Source organism: Meleagris gallopavo, chromosome 26, assembly GCF_905368555.1.
Source record: "Meleagris gallopavo chromosome 26, MGAL_WU_HG_1.1, whole genome shotgun sequence".
NCBI lineage: Eukaryota > Metazoa > Chordata > Aves > Galliformes > Phasianidae > Meleagris > Meleagris gallopavo.
Window position 1 is genome coordinate 102,247 of NC_139429.1, and position 15,894 is coordinate 118,140.

At 41.2% G+C, this 15,894-nt stretch overlaps 1 protein-coding gene and 1 long non-coding RNA gene across 5 annotated transcripts in view; one reads left to right on the plus strand and one right to left on the minus strand.

Annotated features, from left to right (window-relative positions):
- SIK2 (salt inducible kinase 2) overlaps window positions 1–15,894 on the plus strand; it is a 44,704-nt gene that overhangs the window by 5,026 nt on the left and 23,784 nt on the right. For 3 of the 4 annotated variants that reach the window (XM_085209302.1, XM_085209300.1, XM_085209301.1), the window contains exons 2-4: window positions 1,436–1,552; window positions 2,331–2,394; window positions 8,895–9,056. In XM_085209302.1, the coding sequence (XP_085065428.1) occupies window positions 1,436–1,552; window positions 2,331–2,394; window positions 8,895–9,056 (343 nt within the window). Of the gene's footprint in view, window positions 1–1,435; window positions 1,553–2,330; window positions 2,395–8,894; window positions 9,057–9,659; window positions 9,807–15,894 lie in introns of those variants that run through there. The other variant, XM_085209303.1, reaches the window with a different exon arrangement.
- The window catches only part of LOC146542744 (uncharacterized), a 60,589-nt gene continuing 54,499 nt past the window's right edge, over window positions 9,805–15,894 (minus strand). Inside the window, exon 4 of the long non-coding RNA XR_014879697.1 lies at window positions 9,805–9,930. This is a non-coding gene — a long non-coding RNA (uncharacterized LOC146542744). The remainder of the gene's footprint in view (window positions 9,931–15,894) is intronic.

The following is a 15,894-nucleotide window of genomic DNA, read 5'->3' on the forward strand; positions in this document are numbered from 1 at the left end:
AAGTGAGACATGGGCTTGTTTTTTAATAAATATTTCTCAGTGTATGCTTAAGAATTTTGTCTAGCTCACGTGGTTTGCTTTGATTACTTCGTTATTCTGTAGCTTTCTAGTGAAGTAGTGAAGGGATTTCTTCCTGGCTTCTGGGAGTAAAAGAAAACTGAATTTATGAGGTGTGGTCTTCTACCAGGTTGTGGAGACTTGGAGCTGTGTGTGTGTGTGTGTGTGTGTGTGTGCGCGCACGCAACTCTTTAGCTGCACGAAGAATGCTCACATCCTTTGCTCTGCAGTAGTTTTCCTCCTGCACAGCAGCTGTCTGCTATTGCTCAGCGCTTTGTAAACATGGTCATCATCAGAAGTGTCTATGTGATTTGCATTGCTTGTTCCCACCTCAGCATTAATAATGAGATCTTTAGGATGAATAAACACTACTCGGTATTTAATAATCTTCATATTCTAATCCTTTTCATGGTTTTTAGCAGCTATATATTTGTTACTTCTTGATTTTAAGAAAAAGTGATTTGGTTTTTTTTAACCTTTTCCTATTTTAAACTTTTAGTCTCTGAAGCAATACAGTCCTCTGTAACATGTTTTGCAGATATTGGCTAAAAACAAAGCCATCAGGACCAAGATCTGTTCTCTAAACTGATTGGGATCTGTTGGCGAGCTCTGACCTACAGACACATCTGCTCCATGGAACTTGTAATGCTATAATGTGATGGAAAGTACAGTGATAATAGTGGGGTGGCAAATTCTTTGGTTGCAGCAAAAGAGGACAAGCCCAAATGCAGCAGCTGTGGAACCTGAAACAAAGGGGGAGGGAGGGAAAAAAAAAAAAAAAAGGAAGCTTACCTTGGGAAGGCCTCAGGTAGGCAAGGATCTCCAGCAAGACACTTTTGCCTCCAGTGCCAACCCTTAAATGAGGTCTAGGAAGGGGCTGATCCTGGCTCCAGTCCTTCCATCATTCAGTACGTTGCATGTACCTGAGCTGCTCTGGGCTGGCCCTGCCTTCCACCAGGTCCTCAATCACAGTTTCAGCCATGACTTATCATTTCTGCTATAGAGCTTTTTCACTGACTGGATGAATTGCAGATGTCCCTGTGTAAGCAGCATATTAATTAAACTTTAAATAAGCACCTCACTGTTAGAACTCTGTGCAGCCACCATGTCTCGACTCTGTGTAGAGCCAATGCTTTCTCTTTTTCAGTACCATTTTTGGAGGTATGGAGTTGGAATGCTGCTGACAGAGCATCCTGTGAACTCCCCCATGGCACTATGGCCATGTCTTGGACTGTGCTGCTCCATGTCTAAAGGCTGAAGTGTGGATATGTGTTTCTGAGCTAGGAAAAAGCTCCCATCTATTTGGGATTGTGGTATTTATAATGAGGATAAAGGAGTCAGGGGGAGCTCTAATCTCTCTATTGCTTTTTGGCTGCAGGTGGCAATAAAAATCATTGACAAGTCTCAGCTGGATGCTGTGAATCTTGAAAAGATCTACCGTGAGGTGCAGATAATGAAGATGTTGGATCACCCACACATCATAAAGCTCTACCAGGTATGGTAACACTGGCTGTTCATTTCTCCCTCTTTGCTCCTGTTTGAAGATTTCACTTCCTGCCTATCAGCAGCTCACAATTTCAGTTTTTTGGGAATTAATTTGCATTGATACATGGTTAATGTTTTTGAATGCACATCGATTGTGGTCTGTTCTTCCTAGGGCAGCAATTAGGCTGGAGGTGTTAGGTACTCAAATGTATCTGAATTGTGCGTAGAATTAGGGTTGCACAAAGTTGCAAATGCAACGTTAGGGAAAGAGAAGAGTTTACCACACCTGGTAACGAACCTTTGCTGCATGCCAGTAGGCAAGACACTTTGTAGCTAGAGCAGGGTAGGACTGCTCTGCACAATGCCTACAGAGAGCAGGAACTGGAGGGATGTGTGGTTGTGGTGGTTTTCTTTGGTTGAGCCTTTGCTGAAAGAAACCTGAGCAGTGCTTGCAGCCTTTCACTCCTCTCTTTGTGTCAGACATGAGGATATGTAAGATTCTGAAAAGTGCTGTGATGTAAATGCACCTGCTGAGCCACCCAAACTTTTTGTCGGGAAGTGCATTTCTTAGAAGGCAGATAACTAATTCTTTGGTGGGCTTATTTCGGTTGTGCAAATGCTCTCCTCAAGACTGGTTAGGCAACATGAGAAACAAAACTGTATGTCCAGGACAGACTTCCACTTCTTTTGTACTGGAGAAAAAAGTATAAATAAAAGTATTCATGTAGGTTTGGTGGCTCTTTGCTCTTCTTGCAAATAACAACTTAATGTGCAATCTCCATCAACAGGTGATGGAGACCAAAAGCATGCTGTACCTCGTGACAGAATTTGCCAAAAATGGAGAAATCTTTGGTAAGAGAGTGTTTTTTTTTTTTCTTTTGTAGTATGTCATTTTTCCCTTATCTATCTAGAAAAGCTCATGACAGCTGGTACTGCTTCTCATTTTAAAACAAATAACTTCAAGAAAAGCTGCTACACTTTGAGTTTCCAACATAAATTTTTTGCTCTAAAGGAACTTCAGTTGCTGTGCAGTTAGAATTAATATGCTCTCAATCTGGAGCATGTATTGTTGTCTCACCTTCAAAATGTGAAGCTGATGGTAAAGTTGAAAAATGAAGAGAGATGATGTTTTTATTAAAAATTTGCAGGAGGAGAGATTGAATTACTGCAGCTTTTCATCAGGTTTACCTAGACTTTGTTGGGCACCTTCTGGGTAGAAAGATGTAATTCATGGTGCTGGATGGAAGTGTTAATTCAGTGTTTAATAGCAAAAATTACATTCCCAGGAATAATATAAAGGCAAAGCTATGATAGTGAATTACAGTGATGAGATGGTGGGTTTTGACCTGGAAGTTTGTTTAAACTGGAGGAAAAAAAACCTGTCACACAGACATAGAGAACACTGTAGACATGTATGCTGGTCACAAACTGTTACTTTCTGTCTGTGGTGAAAAGCAGGTGGAATCAGAAGAGATTCCTGGAGCAACTCAGATGTCTGAAGCTGTATTAGTGTTCTCCCTGTAGATCTGGAAAAAGTGTGTGGCTACCACTATGGAAAGCCAGTCATACTGACTTGTGAGTCAGACTACATGTAGCATCTTTCTGTAATTTGTGAGAGATGGAGTTAATATGTAATGAAAAAAAGATAAGAGATTGACATACTGGTATGCTGTCATCTGGAGTACTCTGTATATCACAGGTAATACTGCTTGGTTTAAGAATGGGACTGAGCTTTGTAAAGGCTGATTTCATGTCTTTATGCTTGACATCCAGGCACCTGGAGTTTTCCCATACATTTTACATTTGCAGTCACAATTGGAGTTGCTGAGAAACTTTCACTGACACTCAACAACACTGCCAGGCAGAACAAACTCTGAGGGGCATTAGAATAGAGTTCACCATGGGGAGGGCCCTAATGATTGGAGAACAGAAGAGGTGGAGGCTGACTTAATGTAATTTTTTGCACTGTGGGCCAAGGGGAGGATTTCATGGACGCAGATCAAATGGTCAAAGTCCTTTCTTTTTGTTTGGTTTATCTTCTTTTTCATCTTTAGGTCCTTATCATTGAACTGTCTGTTGTAAGAAAGATAGTATGTCTAGGGCAACTTTATGTAACCAGGAAATAGAGAAAATCCAAGTGGTATTCAATAAAAGGAGAGAAAAGCAGAAAGCAGACTGAAGCCTTGTGAGTTTTTCCTCCTTCCTGTTCCTTAGGTGCACTGAGTTTGCCTCTTCTAGATTAACTGTCAGTTAATCACAGTCCACCTATTCTGAAAGACTCATTCCCTATATTTTTTTCATGAGTGAACTTAATTTTTTTTTCTTTATATTGCAACACAGGGGTAAAAATGTGGAGGGTAAAGCTGATTGTTAATCCTAAAGATAAGCCCACTGTTCAGCAAGGTGAAAATGAATATCCACAGTGCCAGTTGTGATTGGTTCTACTACTGTGGAAGCAGTTCACTCTTCTTGCAGCTGGCTGACATCCTCACTACATTCACAGTTTTAAATCTGTAAACATAATTGTACAATCAATGAATATACAGATGATATAGTATATCCAGGAGTTTGGCTGATGTAATTATTATACTGAAGTAGGAAAAAAAAAAAGGACACTCACCCTATCCTGGGCTCACATAATAGACTCTGATGGAGTGGATCTCCAGCAGAGATCCTTCCCCACTGGCAGTCAGCTCTTAAATGGGTCTAGGAGAGGTGAAGCCAGGTTCCACCCCTTCCTGCAGCACAGGTGAACTGCCTTCACCTGTGCTCCCGTGGCTGACTTGCTGCTCGCCTCAGGTGATCAATCAGAGGTTCAGGCCGTGATCCAGCAGCCTCATACAATAACAAATGCCATAAGTGTTTAAGGCAACATTTTGGGTCACTTATGTCTGATTTAACTTTTAACTACTTAAAGGAATTTACTGGTTTTGGATGAAGTTTAGGTAACATTTAGTTTGATCTCAGCCTTCAGTTTCCTCTAGTGGCTTATAGCTGGCTTTTAGCATGAGACCTCCAACAAGTGATAAAGACTCATCTGTGTCTAAAGCTCATATCACATCTCATAAAAATCATAGAATCACTCAGATTGGAAAAGACCTTAACCATACTACCCCAATTCTAACAACCCTCCGCTAAATCATAGAATCACCAAGGTTGGCAAAGACGCACAAGATCATCTAGTCCAACCATCCACCCATCACCAATAGTTCTCGCTAAACCCTGTCCCTCAATATAACATCCAAACATTGCTTGAACACCTCCTGGTTGGTGGTTGCACCACCTCCCTGGGCAGCCCAATCCAGTACCTGACCACTCTTTCAGAGAAATAGTATTTCCTAACATCCAGCCTGAATCTCCCCTGGCACAGCTTGAAGCCATTCTCCCTAGTCCTATCACCAGTTACATGAGAGAAGAGGCTGACTCCCAGCTCACTACAACCTCCATTCAGGTAGTTATAGAGAGCAATAAGGTCTCTCCTGAGCCTCCTCTTCTCCAGGCTGAACAATCTCAGCTCCTTCAGCTGCTCCTCATCAGGCCTGTGCTCCAGACCCCTCACCAGCTTTGATGCCCTTCTTTGAACCCACTCCAGGGCCTCAATGTCTTTCTTGCAGTGAGGGGCCCGAAACTGGACACGGTACTCAAGGTGCAGCCTCATCAGTGCTGAGTACAGGGGGATAATTACTTCCCTGTTCCTGCTGGCAACACTTTCTGATGCAAGCCAGGATGCCATTGACCTTCTGGGCCACCTGGGCACGCTGCTGGCTCATGTTCAGCTTAAGCATCAATCAATACCCCCAGGTCCATTTCCTCTACGCAGTCTTCCTGCCACTCTGCCCCAAGCCTCTAGCGTTGCCTGGGGTTGTTGCAGCCAAAGTGCAGGACCTGGCATTTTGTCTTGTTGAACCTCATCCCATTGGCTTCAGCCCAGCGATCCAGCCTGTCCAGATCCCTCTGTAGGGCCTTGCTACCCCCAGGCAGATTTGATGCTTCCAGCCAACTTGGTGTCTTCTAGAAACTTACTGAGGGTGCGCTCAATGCCCTCATCCAGGTCATCAATAAAGATATTGAAGAGGACAGGCCCCAGCACCGACCCCTGCGGAATGCCACTCGTGACCAGTCACCAGCTGCATTTAGCTCTACTCACCACCACTGTCTGGGCCCGGCCCTCCAGCCAGTTCCTTACCCAGCCAAGAGTGTATCTGTCCAAGCCACTGGCTGCCAGCTTCTGCAGGAGAATGCTGTGAGAGACAGTGTCAAAGGCTTTGCTGAAGTCTAAGTAGACTACATCAACAGCCTTTCCCTCATTCATCGGACAGGTGACATGTGACAAAGTGACTGTGCCTATATATGTACTTTTCAGATGCTTCTTTCTCTTCTATACCCTGAAAATGTGAAGGAGAGAGTGTCTAAAACGTGACTGTGGTATGTGCTACGTCTCCAGGAGAGAAAGCAGTGCATTTCAGGATAGATCACGTATTCCATGTAGGTGACTAGACTTGGTGGAAAATGCAAGGCCAGGAATATTGCTGAATGTGGTTTGGAAGCTTAAAACGAGCCCTAACAGGCTAAAGCTCTGAAAGCAAATGACAGTTTAGATTTGTTAACTAACTTGTTGAATTTCTAACACAGGATGAATTAACAATTTACAGGGTTGGCTTGTATTCCATGTAATTTTGTTTGTATCTGATATCTGACTTTACTTTGATGCCATTTGATTTGTCAGGCACTTCATGACTGAATGATATGCAAATATTATGATTTTCCCTACGGCCAGGAGTTCTATTCTTGTTCTTTGCCAAGTTAAGCCAGCAGACAATGATTCAGGTTCAACTGGTTAGAAGCTCAGAGGAGAGTGTTCAGATCTGCACATCCTGGAGATCACATCTAAGGGACTGCCTGGAAATGTTTGAGAGCTGCTGAAATGACTGCCACTCCTCAGTGATTGGTCACAAAATGTAGAAATTGCATAGCATGGGCAAACATGAGTTCCCCCCTGAATGGGAACTGCTGAATCACAGCCTGAACCTCTGATTGGTCACCTGAGGCGAGCAGTGAATCAGCCACGAGAGCACAGGTGAAGGCAATTCACCTGTGCTGCAGGAAGGGCGGAGCCTGGCTCCACCTCTCCTAGACCCATTTAAGAGCTGACTGCCAGTGGGGAAGGATCTCTGCTGGAGATCTGCTCTGCTGGAGTTTTATAAACCAGCCCAAGATATGGGTAAGCGTCCTATCTTTTCTGCTTTGGTGTAATAACTACGTAGCGAAGCTCTTTGATGTACTACAACATCTGTATATTCATTGATTGTACACCCCCCCCTTTTTTTTTTTTTTTCCAATAAGTCCAAAACTTTGAGGAGTGTTTTGTGAATCCTGAATACAGGGCATCATCTGCTGACAGTGCTGCTGACCCACTGGGGTGTGCTTTGTGACTGCTCCCTGCTGCGTTTTCTGTTGCACTCTGTACAACTTTCCAAATTTCTTATGGGTGCTTCCTATGTAGTTCCAGGGTATTTACAGCATCACATAAGCATTTGCAGCAGTACTGTAATCTAGAGCTAATAAGGAAATGTTATACTTAGGAATTGATGGGTACGCACTACCAATTGGATGAATGGGATTCCCATACACTTGATGGGGTGATTTCCTGGCCAATAGGCAATGGCTCTATCAAAATCTACTATTCTTTCTAAAGCAATGCCATGAAGCAGTTCTTTGACATGAGTAGTCACTTTTTCACTGCATTTTTTTCTGGTTTATACTGAAAGATGATGTGTTTGTAGTATGCTGCAGTCAGTTGCCTTGCACACGAGTCTAAAGCAGTTCTGCCACATTTGGCAAATTTTCTACAGCTTTACAGAAAGCCCAGCCCTTGTCTCATATTCCTTGTGGTTCTTTGCTAGCTTATTCTTGTTCTATGCAGTATCACAAACTAGCAGCTAAGTTGTTAGTGATGTTTTTAAAACTATATTTGTCCTTTTTTTTTCTGTTCTTTTTTTCCTCTTCTGTTGTTTTGTGTTTTTTTTTTTTTAAACTACTGCCGGAAGAATATTTGACGGCACGTGTTCTCCCTGTCTAGTGAGCTCACACAACTTGTCAGATGGAAAAGATTTTCTAGCTACAAAATTTCCCCCTTGATCATAATGTAGGCACTATTAGGAACCAAAGTACCAGCTTATTTTAGGAATATTAGATTATCTAAATTTAAAAGAAAAAAAATTAAAGCAAACGCTTATAATTGATCATATAAGTTCATTGGCCACTGCTTTTTTGTTTTGTTTAACAAAAGTTCTAACTGTGCTGCAGAAAGTGGCTGGAGATGGCTGTGTGTACACATAGCAGAAATGCTGAATCATGGCTTAAAACAGTGATTGAGCACCTCGTGGGAAGGCAGGGCCAACCCTGAGGAGCTTAGGTGCATGGATGTAACTGAGTGATGGAAGGGGTGGAGCCAGGATGCACCCCTTCCCAGGCCTCATTTAAGGGTTGATGGGGAAGCGAAGGGATCTTGTTGGAGATCCCTGTGTACCTGAGGCCTTTCGACAGTAAGCTTTTTCCTTTTGTTTCTGTCTGTAGCTGCTGTGCTTGGGCTTATCCTCATTTGCTGTAGCTTGAGATTCTGCCACCCTGCTTTTATTGCTTGCTTTCTATCACACTATAGTATCATAACATGCTCTGCCTCTCCTGTGGAATACCTATGTGCGTTTCCTGCATCTTGGCTATGAGCTTCATTCTTAGTAGGATGTAGAAGGCAATTCTGGAGCCATCTTAATGGTTGATTCCTTGGTTTTTCTGCCTTGGAATTGAAAGAATAGAACTGGCTACAGAAGCTACTTTTGTCAAAACTTGCACAGCTGCTGCTTCGCTTGTTTTTGTTCTTGCAGATAAATGATGTCTTCAGTTTCAGAGCTATCATCTGTTTCAGGGTTAACGTCAGTTTTACAACATAATCAGATATGAAAACAAAATGTTCTTTCTGCTGTGATGCAATGAAGATGAGAGAGAGGTCAGGATGGGTACTTTATGGGTATTTGTTTTTTTCTAAAGAAGAAATACTTTTATTCACTGCACAGCATGTGTTGAGGCTTCACAAGAGAGGTGTGAATGTGACAACTTCATAGGAGGTCTTGCATGAAAATATTTATCAGAATGGACAACGGTGAAAGAGCTAAGAGTTGAGTTTAACTAGCCAACAGCTGTTCTTCTCCCCTTTTTGGAGGAAAGAATGCAAGAAACTGGAATTGGCTGAAATACACCTTGAGTTTCTTAGTGCTAAATATCTGAGAGAAATCACTTGTTTTCAGGGTTACTGCTTGGTGTCTAATCTATTTAAACATCCTTTGTGTGAACAGATTACCTCGCCAGCCACGGCCGACTCAGTGAGTCTGAGGCCAGGCGGAAGTTCTGGCAGATCCTCTCAGCAGTGGAGTACTGCCACAACCAGAAGGTTGTGCACCGAGACCTGAAGGCTGAAAATCTTCTGCTTGACAACAACATGAACATCAAAATAGCAGGTATGCAAAATGTAGAGGGTTATTCAGAAACACCTTATTTTTAAGGAAAGTTTTTTCCAGTAATTCAGTTGCTGCTGCCTAAGAAGTCCTGCTGTGCTTAAGGCAAAGAAAATCAGAGTGGTAATACATAGAATACCTTTGCACTATGGATATCATAGTGCACGTAGCTAAAACAATTCCTAAGTTGGCTCTATTATACATTCAGGGAAAAGAAAACCGTTTTTAGAGTTATAGTAATTTTTTGTGGGTGTCATCACATGTTAGTGATGCTGCCAGATGTTCAGGTTAAAATTGAGTTAATCAAATAACTTATTTCAATGTCAAAAAACTCAAAATAGAAGCTTATTGATTTTTTTTTTTTTTGCATGCATGATTTAATTTTAATTACAAATTTAGGCACAGCAGATGTTGCTAGCAGTGAAAATAATTTTGTCGGTTATCAACTCATTACAATTCCATGAATCCTTCCATGTTGACTTTAGCCCAGAAACACATGAAATGCAAAAGGTAGATAACATCTTGATTTGGAGCACTGTTGAACTTCGGTCATCAATAACACAGGAGCAGGAGAGGAGGACTAACTGCTGGAAGAAGCTGGTTTGTATTGGCGTAAGCTTGTGAGTTCTGAGAACGAAGTGTGAATAGACTTTCAATTGGCTGAGGAAGATGCAGTGATAAAACGTTGCTGAGTTACGGACCACAGCTAGATGACTTTACTCTTGAATTTCTTCTCCGGCACTTCTGAAATGGGTGAGCTGAAAGAGTATCTAGATATCTAATGCTTTCTGTGAGGATGAGGCTGCAGAAAAGTGTTAAATGTGCCAGCAGATCTTAAAACACATGCTTTTTATTCATGGAGTATGAAGACAGTGTCCTGAAAGATTTTAAAGGAAAAGCTAGTACCTGTTCAATTGGTTAGCATCTGTTGTGAACATTTACCTCTCCCTCTGTGATACTGCAGAAGACATTAGGAAGGCTGAGCATCCAGTCTATCTCTGGAGATTAACTTCACCCTTAGGAAGAATCTTTCAAATCCTTTCAATTCATCTTTATCAGAATGGGGAATCAACAGTCTTTTAAAATGAGCACCTCTGAGATCAAAAGTATTGCTTGAGCAAGAATTTATCCTCCTCTAAACTTAGACAAAAGGAACCCAGTCATGGCTGTCAAAAAAACATGTTGTCTTTGGATATAAAATGGGCTGTTTCTAATGGACCAAGAAGGGTTTCTTACCTGTGTATGTATTAAGAGGGTAGCTTTCCCAGATCCTGCATGTGTTTGTTGCTTTTGTGCTGACCTTCATTTTTGTCTGTACATCAAGTACTTTCCTCCCTCCAGTTTTTTACTACCACCTTCCTGCCTCTAGCATGTTTACAGAGAAGTTAAGTAAGGAATAAATTAAGAAAAATATAGTGATGTGAGTTGCAGAACCATGACTTGTATGGATTATTAAGCTATTTATTTATTTATTAGCCACATCTGAATCTAATGTGTTTTGTTTTGGCATAGAGGATGGTGTGTGAAACTGATTCTTTAAAACTGAAGAGCTGAGCCTGGTAATCTGGACGACTTGGCAACACACACACACACACACACACAGAATGGTTTGGGTTGGAAGGGATCTCAAGGATCATGAATCTCCAACTCCCCTGCCACAGGCAGGACCACTAACCTCCACATTTAATACTAGACCAGGTTGCCTAGGGCCCCATCCAACCTGGCCTTGAGCTCCTCTAGGGATGGGGCATCCACAACTTCTCTGGGCAGCCTGTTCCAGCACCTCACCACTTTCATAAACACTGTTTCATGGATCCTTAGCGTGTCATAGTAGGAATTCTAAAGAACATTCATAAAGCTGTAAAAGTTGTTTTGTTATTTCTCTATATCAGTAAATAATAGAGTGTTTACAGCAGCCTCTTTTTTATTTCTTTTCTTTGTTCTCTATTGTACACTTTTGTACTAGTGTTAAGTTTAAAAAAAACTATCATATGAAGCAAAGGTGTAGCTAAAAGGTAAAGTTCTGATATGAGTTCTTATATAGTGCCTTTGATACCTGAAGAAAGCTACCTCAGCTGCTCCTGTGCTCTATATTACCAGAAGGTTAATTACAGATGGTATATAATGCATGTAAATGATTACATTAAGTGGTAGTGATTCACATGGTCTTATCCTTCTGTGTATCAATGAAGTCTTCTGTGTATCTTCATTGAGCTTTCACAGATGGATTGTGATTCCTGTGTGCAGCTTTGGTGATAAAGCAACCAGGGAAAAGTTAAACCTGCCAGAAACTGTGTGATGAATGGTCCTGAATTGGTTGTTTTGCTTTTCTCTGCAAAGGAGAGAGATGACTAATTCCACAGAATGGCTTATCTGTGATTCTGCAGTTATTTGGTACCACGTGGGTCCTTGAGAACAGTCTCTTCCAGTGGTTTGTATTTCTTCATGGTTCATGTATGAAATTGTGCAAAAAAACAAAGAGCAGCCAGGATCCCAACTCTGGCAGCTAGAATTACTTTCTAATTAGAATTAATCTAGCAATTTAAAAACAGCACAGGAACTGATGAATTATTCCAAAAGAAAGCTTTGCAGCATCAGTGTTTGCACGCCAGCACTGTGCATGGGGCTGCACCTTGATGACTGCTCTAAGCAGCTACAAATCCACACTGATGCTCGTGGCCATTCTGGACTCTTCTCGAATGCCATGGGATCTCTTGATCTATTCTGATGCTCCAAAGTCTTCTACTGAAGCTTTTGTTCTTCAGGAAAACAACATTTTGCAGCTAAATATAGGAACTTGCATAAAGACACCTCTGTATTTCAGCTGTGATTCAGAAGCAAGCATTTCTAAAACTCTAAGCTGATTGCCACCTCTTTTGCTTAAACAGGGAAGCTGACATGAAAAGTCATGGCTTTGTGCTAGTAATTCTCTAAAAGAGGATAGACAGAATTCCAAGGACCTTTCTTTTCTATCTTAGTAACTAGATGAGAAGCAGAGGATGCATAAAGATTTTGAAGTGAGAGCTTTGATACTGTTATTTTCTAGAAGATATCTGGGAGTCGGGAACAAAAACTTCAAACTTAAATTTGAGCATAAATAACAGAGGTGTTAATCGGATTAAATGTCCAATGAGAAAGTTTCAGCTGAAGGCTACCAAGCCAGACAGCTCCTCTAAAATTTGTTTCTAGCACTTAGGGTTTGTTATTTTTTTCCCAAAGTTGTTGTGTGTAGACAGCCAGCTATTTGAGGACCTTTCACATTTTGCTGGTTTCTGAAGAGCTCTCAGTGGCTGGATATCTCATTGTTGGTAAGCTATGCTGCCATCAGATAAAACTTGTTCATCCTCTATCAGAGATGGCTCTATGAACAGCAAATACAGCATAGAATTGAGGATGAAATAGTGAAGTTCTCCCTGTAGCCTTCCATCCCTACAAAACTGCCAGAATCATAGAATGGAATGGCTTGGATTGAAAAGAACCTCAAAGATCATCTAATTCCAATCCCCCTGCAATGTGGGGATCACCAACGACCAATCCAGGCAGCTCAGAGCCACATCCAGGCTGCCCTTGAATGCTTCCAGGAATGGGGCATCCACAACCTCCCTGGGCAACCTGTTCCAGTGCGTCACCACCCTCTCAGTAAAAAACTTCCTTCTAATATCTAACCTAAGTTTCCCCTGTCTTAGTTTAAAAACATTCCCCCTTGTCACATCACTATCAACCCATGTAAACAGTCGTTCCTGCTCCTGTTTGTACACTCCCTTCAAGTACTGGAAGGCTACATGCTTTATAAATGCATCTGCAGAACTTGTGCATTCGGATGTAAAGCTGCTGTGTTCAAACCAGATCAGGTAGGAGAGACTGTTATTTTGAAGTAGGCTGTAGTGTTGGCTTGTCTTGCTGCTGGACAGTAAAATATGCATTGACGTCAGAATGGCTGATGCACATTCAGTGCATGAAGTGGGTCAGGTTTGTTTCTAACACGCTCGTACCTTTCCTTTATCAGCACCCCTCTCATCTTGATATCCTTTGTTCACATTACGATGTTATAACAGAAGACCCGTGTGACTCTATAACGCCAGGCAAGCTGCATTATTTTTGTAATTTTAGGAGACTGGATTAATTGCAGCTCTGAGGCTGGTATCCCTTCTACATGATTTGTAGTGGTACAAATTAGAGACCACCTCATATTGCTAGATGCACAGCAGAAGTAGCAGTGGCTCCAGCAGGGAGCTTCTATTTCTCAAATTGCAAACTGGTCGGAAATCTTACTCTGTTTCCATTTTTAATGTTACATACAAATAGTTTCCATTTGTACGTGCAAAAAAACCTATACCTTCTAAATTAAAGATTATTCTGAAGAGGGTAATGACATCAAGAAACTAAATGTCCCAAATGTTGGGAGCCAGTGTTTTCAGATGGCACAGACACAGTTTATTCATCTGAACACAATGCTGCAAATGGTCGTTGTTTTTTGTTTGTTTTTTTTTTAGTGTGCACGTTTGGGAAAATGTTAAAAAGATTATATAATCTCAGTCTTCTGAGCAAGTCCAGCAAGTCCAATTTCAGTCCTTTTAGAATTCTGTGGCTGGCATGTCTTGTGCAGGACTGGCACATTAGATGATAGTAATGTTCTTGAAATTCATTTTTCTGGAATGAGAAACCTCAACGCTTTTCTTGGGTTAAAAATGATTATTTTCCATCCGGAGTGATGGTGGTAGATCAGCAATTGCCAAGCAGAAACAAGGTAGGGGAATAGAAAGAGTGCTGGTGATTGTTTTGTATTCAATAGAATCCTGGCTGTTCTAACACCTCAAAAAATGGGACAACCAAACTGTCAGCACAGTAATTAAAAACTGAGGAAGCCTGATGGATCAAGCAGCTGGTATGGTGACTTAATCTTGAACTTTTTCTTTGAAGTGACTTTAATGGATCATATAAATTCTCAAGTTCATAAAAAGTGGTTTCATATAATTAGAAGTAAGTGTAGAAAGCATAATGGAAACAAAAAGAGGTCACCCTAATAATTTATGTACCCTAACAAAAAATGCTGATCTCCCTGCACAGGTAATTATTCTGTATAACAATAGAATTTCATTTCTAATGACAAGAGCAAATTGCTGAAATAAGCATCACTGTTTCATTTTTACATGAATAACTCCAGCACAAAATAACAGGTATTTGGCTTTTACTGTACTTCTTATTGTCAATGCTATATATATTTTTTTTTTCTAGTGGAAACATAAAGCTAGAGGATGCCAGTCTTCCTTGCCCTTGAAAAGGGGGAGAAATTGAAGTTTCAGAACTGCAGTTCAAAGGCAGAATAATGGAGCTATTTGACAGGCTGTAAGACTCGTAGACAAGGTGTGCAGACTCATGAGGAATTCCCTGCTGGCTGAGATCCATCTGGCACTGACAGGGCATACAAAGCATGCCACTTTTTTTTACCCTACTTCTCCTGTACTCATTCCTGTCCCAGCAGCCAGCGCTGCTTTAGTAGCGCTTGGACAGAACACACCCTTGCCTGTTCCTTCTAGTATCAGTTCAGAGACCTTTCATTCATAGAAGTGCTTAACAAAACTTAATTGTCTTTGTCCTCGTAAAACCATCACATGCTGTTCCACTTGGTCAAACGCTGTCTTGATAGCGTTGATTTCTATAATTCTGCTGCTCTGGAAGTAGAAGGCAACAGCCTTGCAAGGACCATGCCATTTTGCTCTAAGGTGCCCTTGCTCTTGAGTTGCTTCTGGTAATCATTAAAAAAAAAAAAAAAAAATGTGCTATGAAATTAAACATGCAAGGGTAACTGCAAAAAGCAAAAATCTTAATTATAGCATAAACCTGCACCTTCTTGTATAGTGATGACTTGTACTTGAAGACTATTCTGTCCTTTGCTGCTCAAATTTGTCTTTCTTTCTAAAGCAGCTTCTGCATGTTCACATTCAACTCTAACTTTAATTCCAGTCTGGTTAGGCAAATGTTTTAATTTCTTAGCATTATAAACCCTGTTTATATCCAGGCAGGTTATGCTTCCTATAGCTGTGCTTACAAATCTATGTATGTGTACCTGTGAATCTGGTACACAGGCTTATGAGGGTGGCACCTGAGTAGAAGTTGCAGCGGGGAGTTGGATTGATAATTATCTGACAATAAGTGAAAATAAAAAAATTAAAAAAAAAAAGTGAAGAGAGATCAGATTTAATTACACCTACACAGACAGAAAAATGTTTATGTGAAAATAAATTGCTTTGTGTTTCCTGAAGTATTGTCGGGGTTGCCAAGCCAATGATGTGTAAAGAAATGTCTCCTCAAAGAAAATAAGAGATTCACAACAAAAGTCTGGCTGTAATCAGAAAAAGTCAGGTGATGTACAGCAATTTGTGGGTTTTTTTTTTGTTAGAAAATTTTGTTATTGTTCCCTGTGTTACTGCAACTTATATTGCAATTGTTTCAGCACATAAGGAGAATGCAAAAGGAAAGATGGCACTAATGTTACATTTGGTATTTCCTACTTAGATCTGGAATCTGTGCTGACCTTGGTGCCTCCAGAGTATGGTGGCATGCCAGGATGCCATTGCGTAACTGTTCATGCAACTGCCAGGCATTCTGTGTATTTGCAGAGTGTGGCACTGTTGTGGATCTTACATTCAATCTGACCTTCAGCTGATAGTTCTGCCTAAAGGAAAACTACAACACCAGGCACTGGGGCTTTTTGATGATGGCCAAGTCCAAAAAGTTTGCTGCTTTGACAATGAGTGTATGAGTCTCTGAGTCAGGGCCAGGATAGTGACCTTGGACTCAAGCTGGAGGTTTTTCTTGTAACAGGTCTCTGCAGTAACCA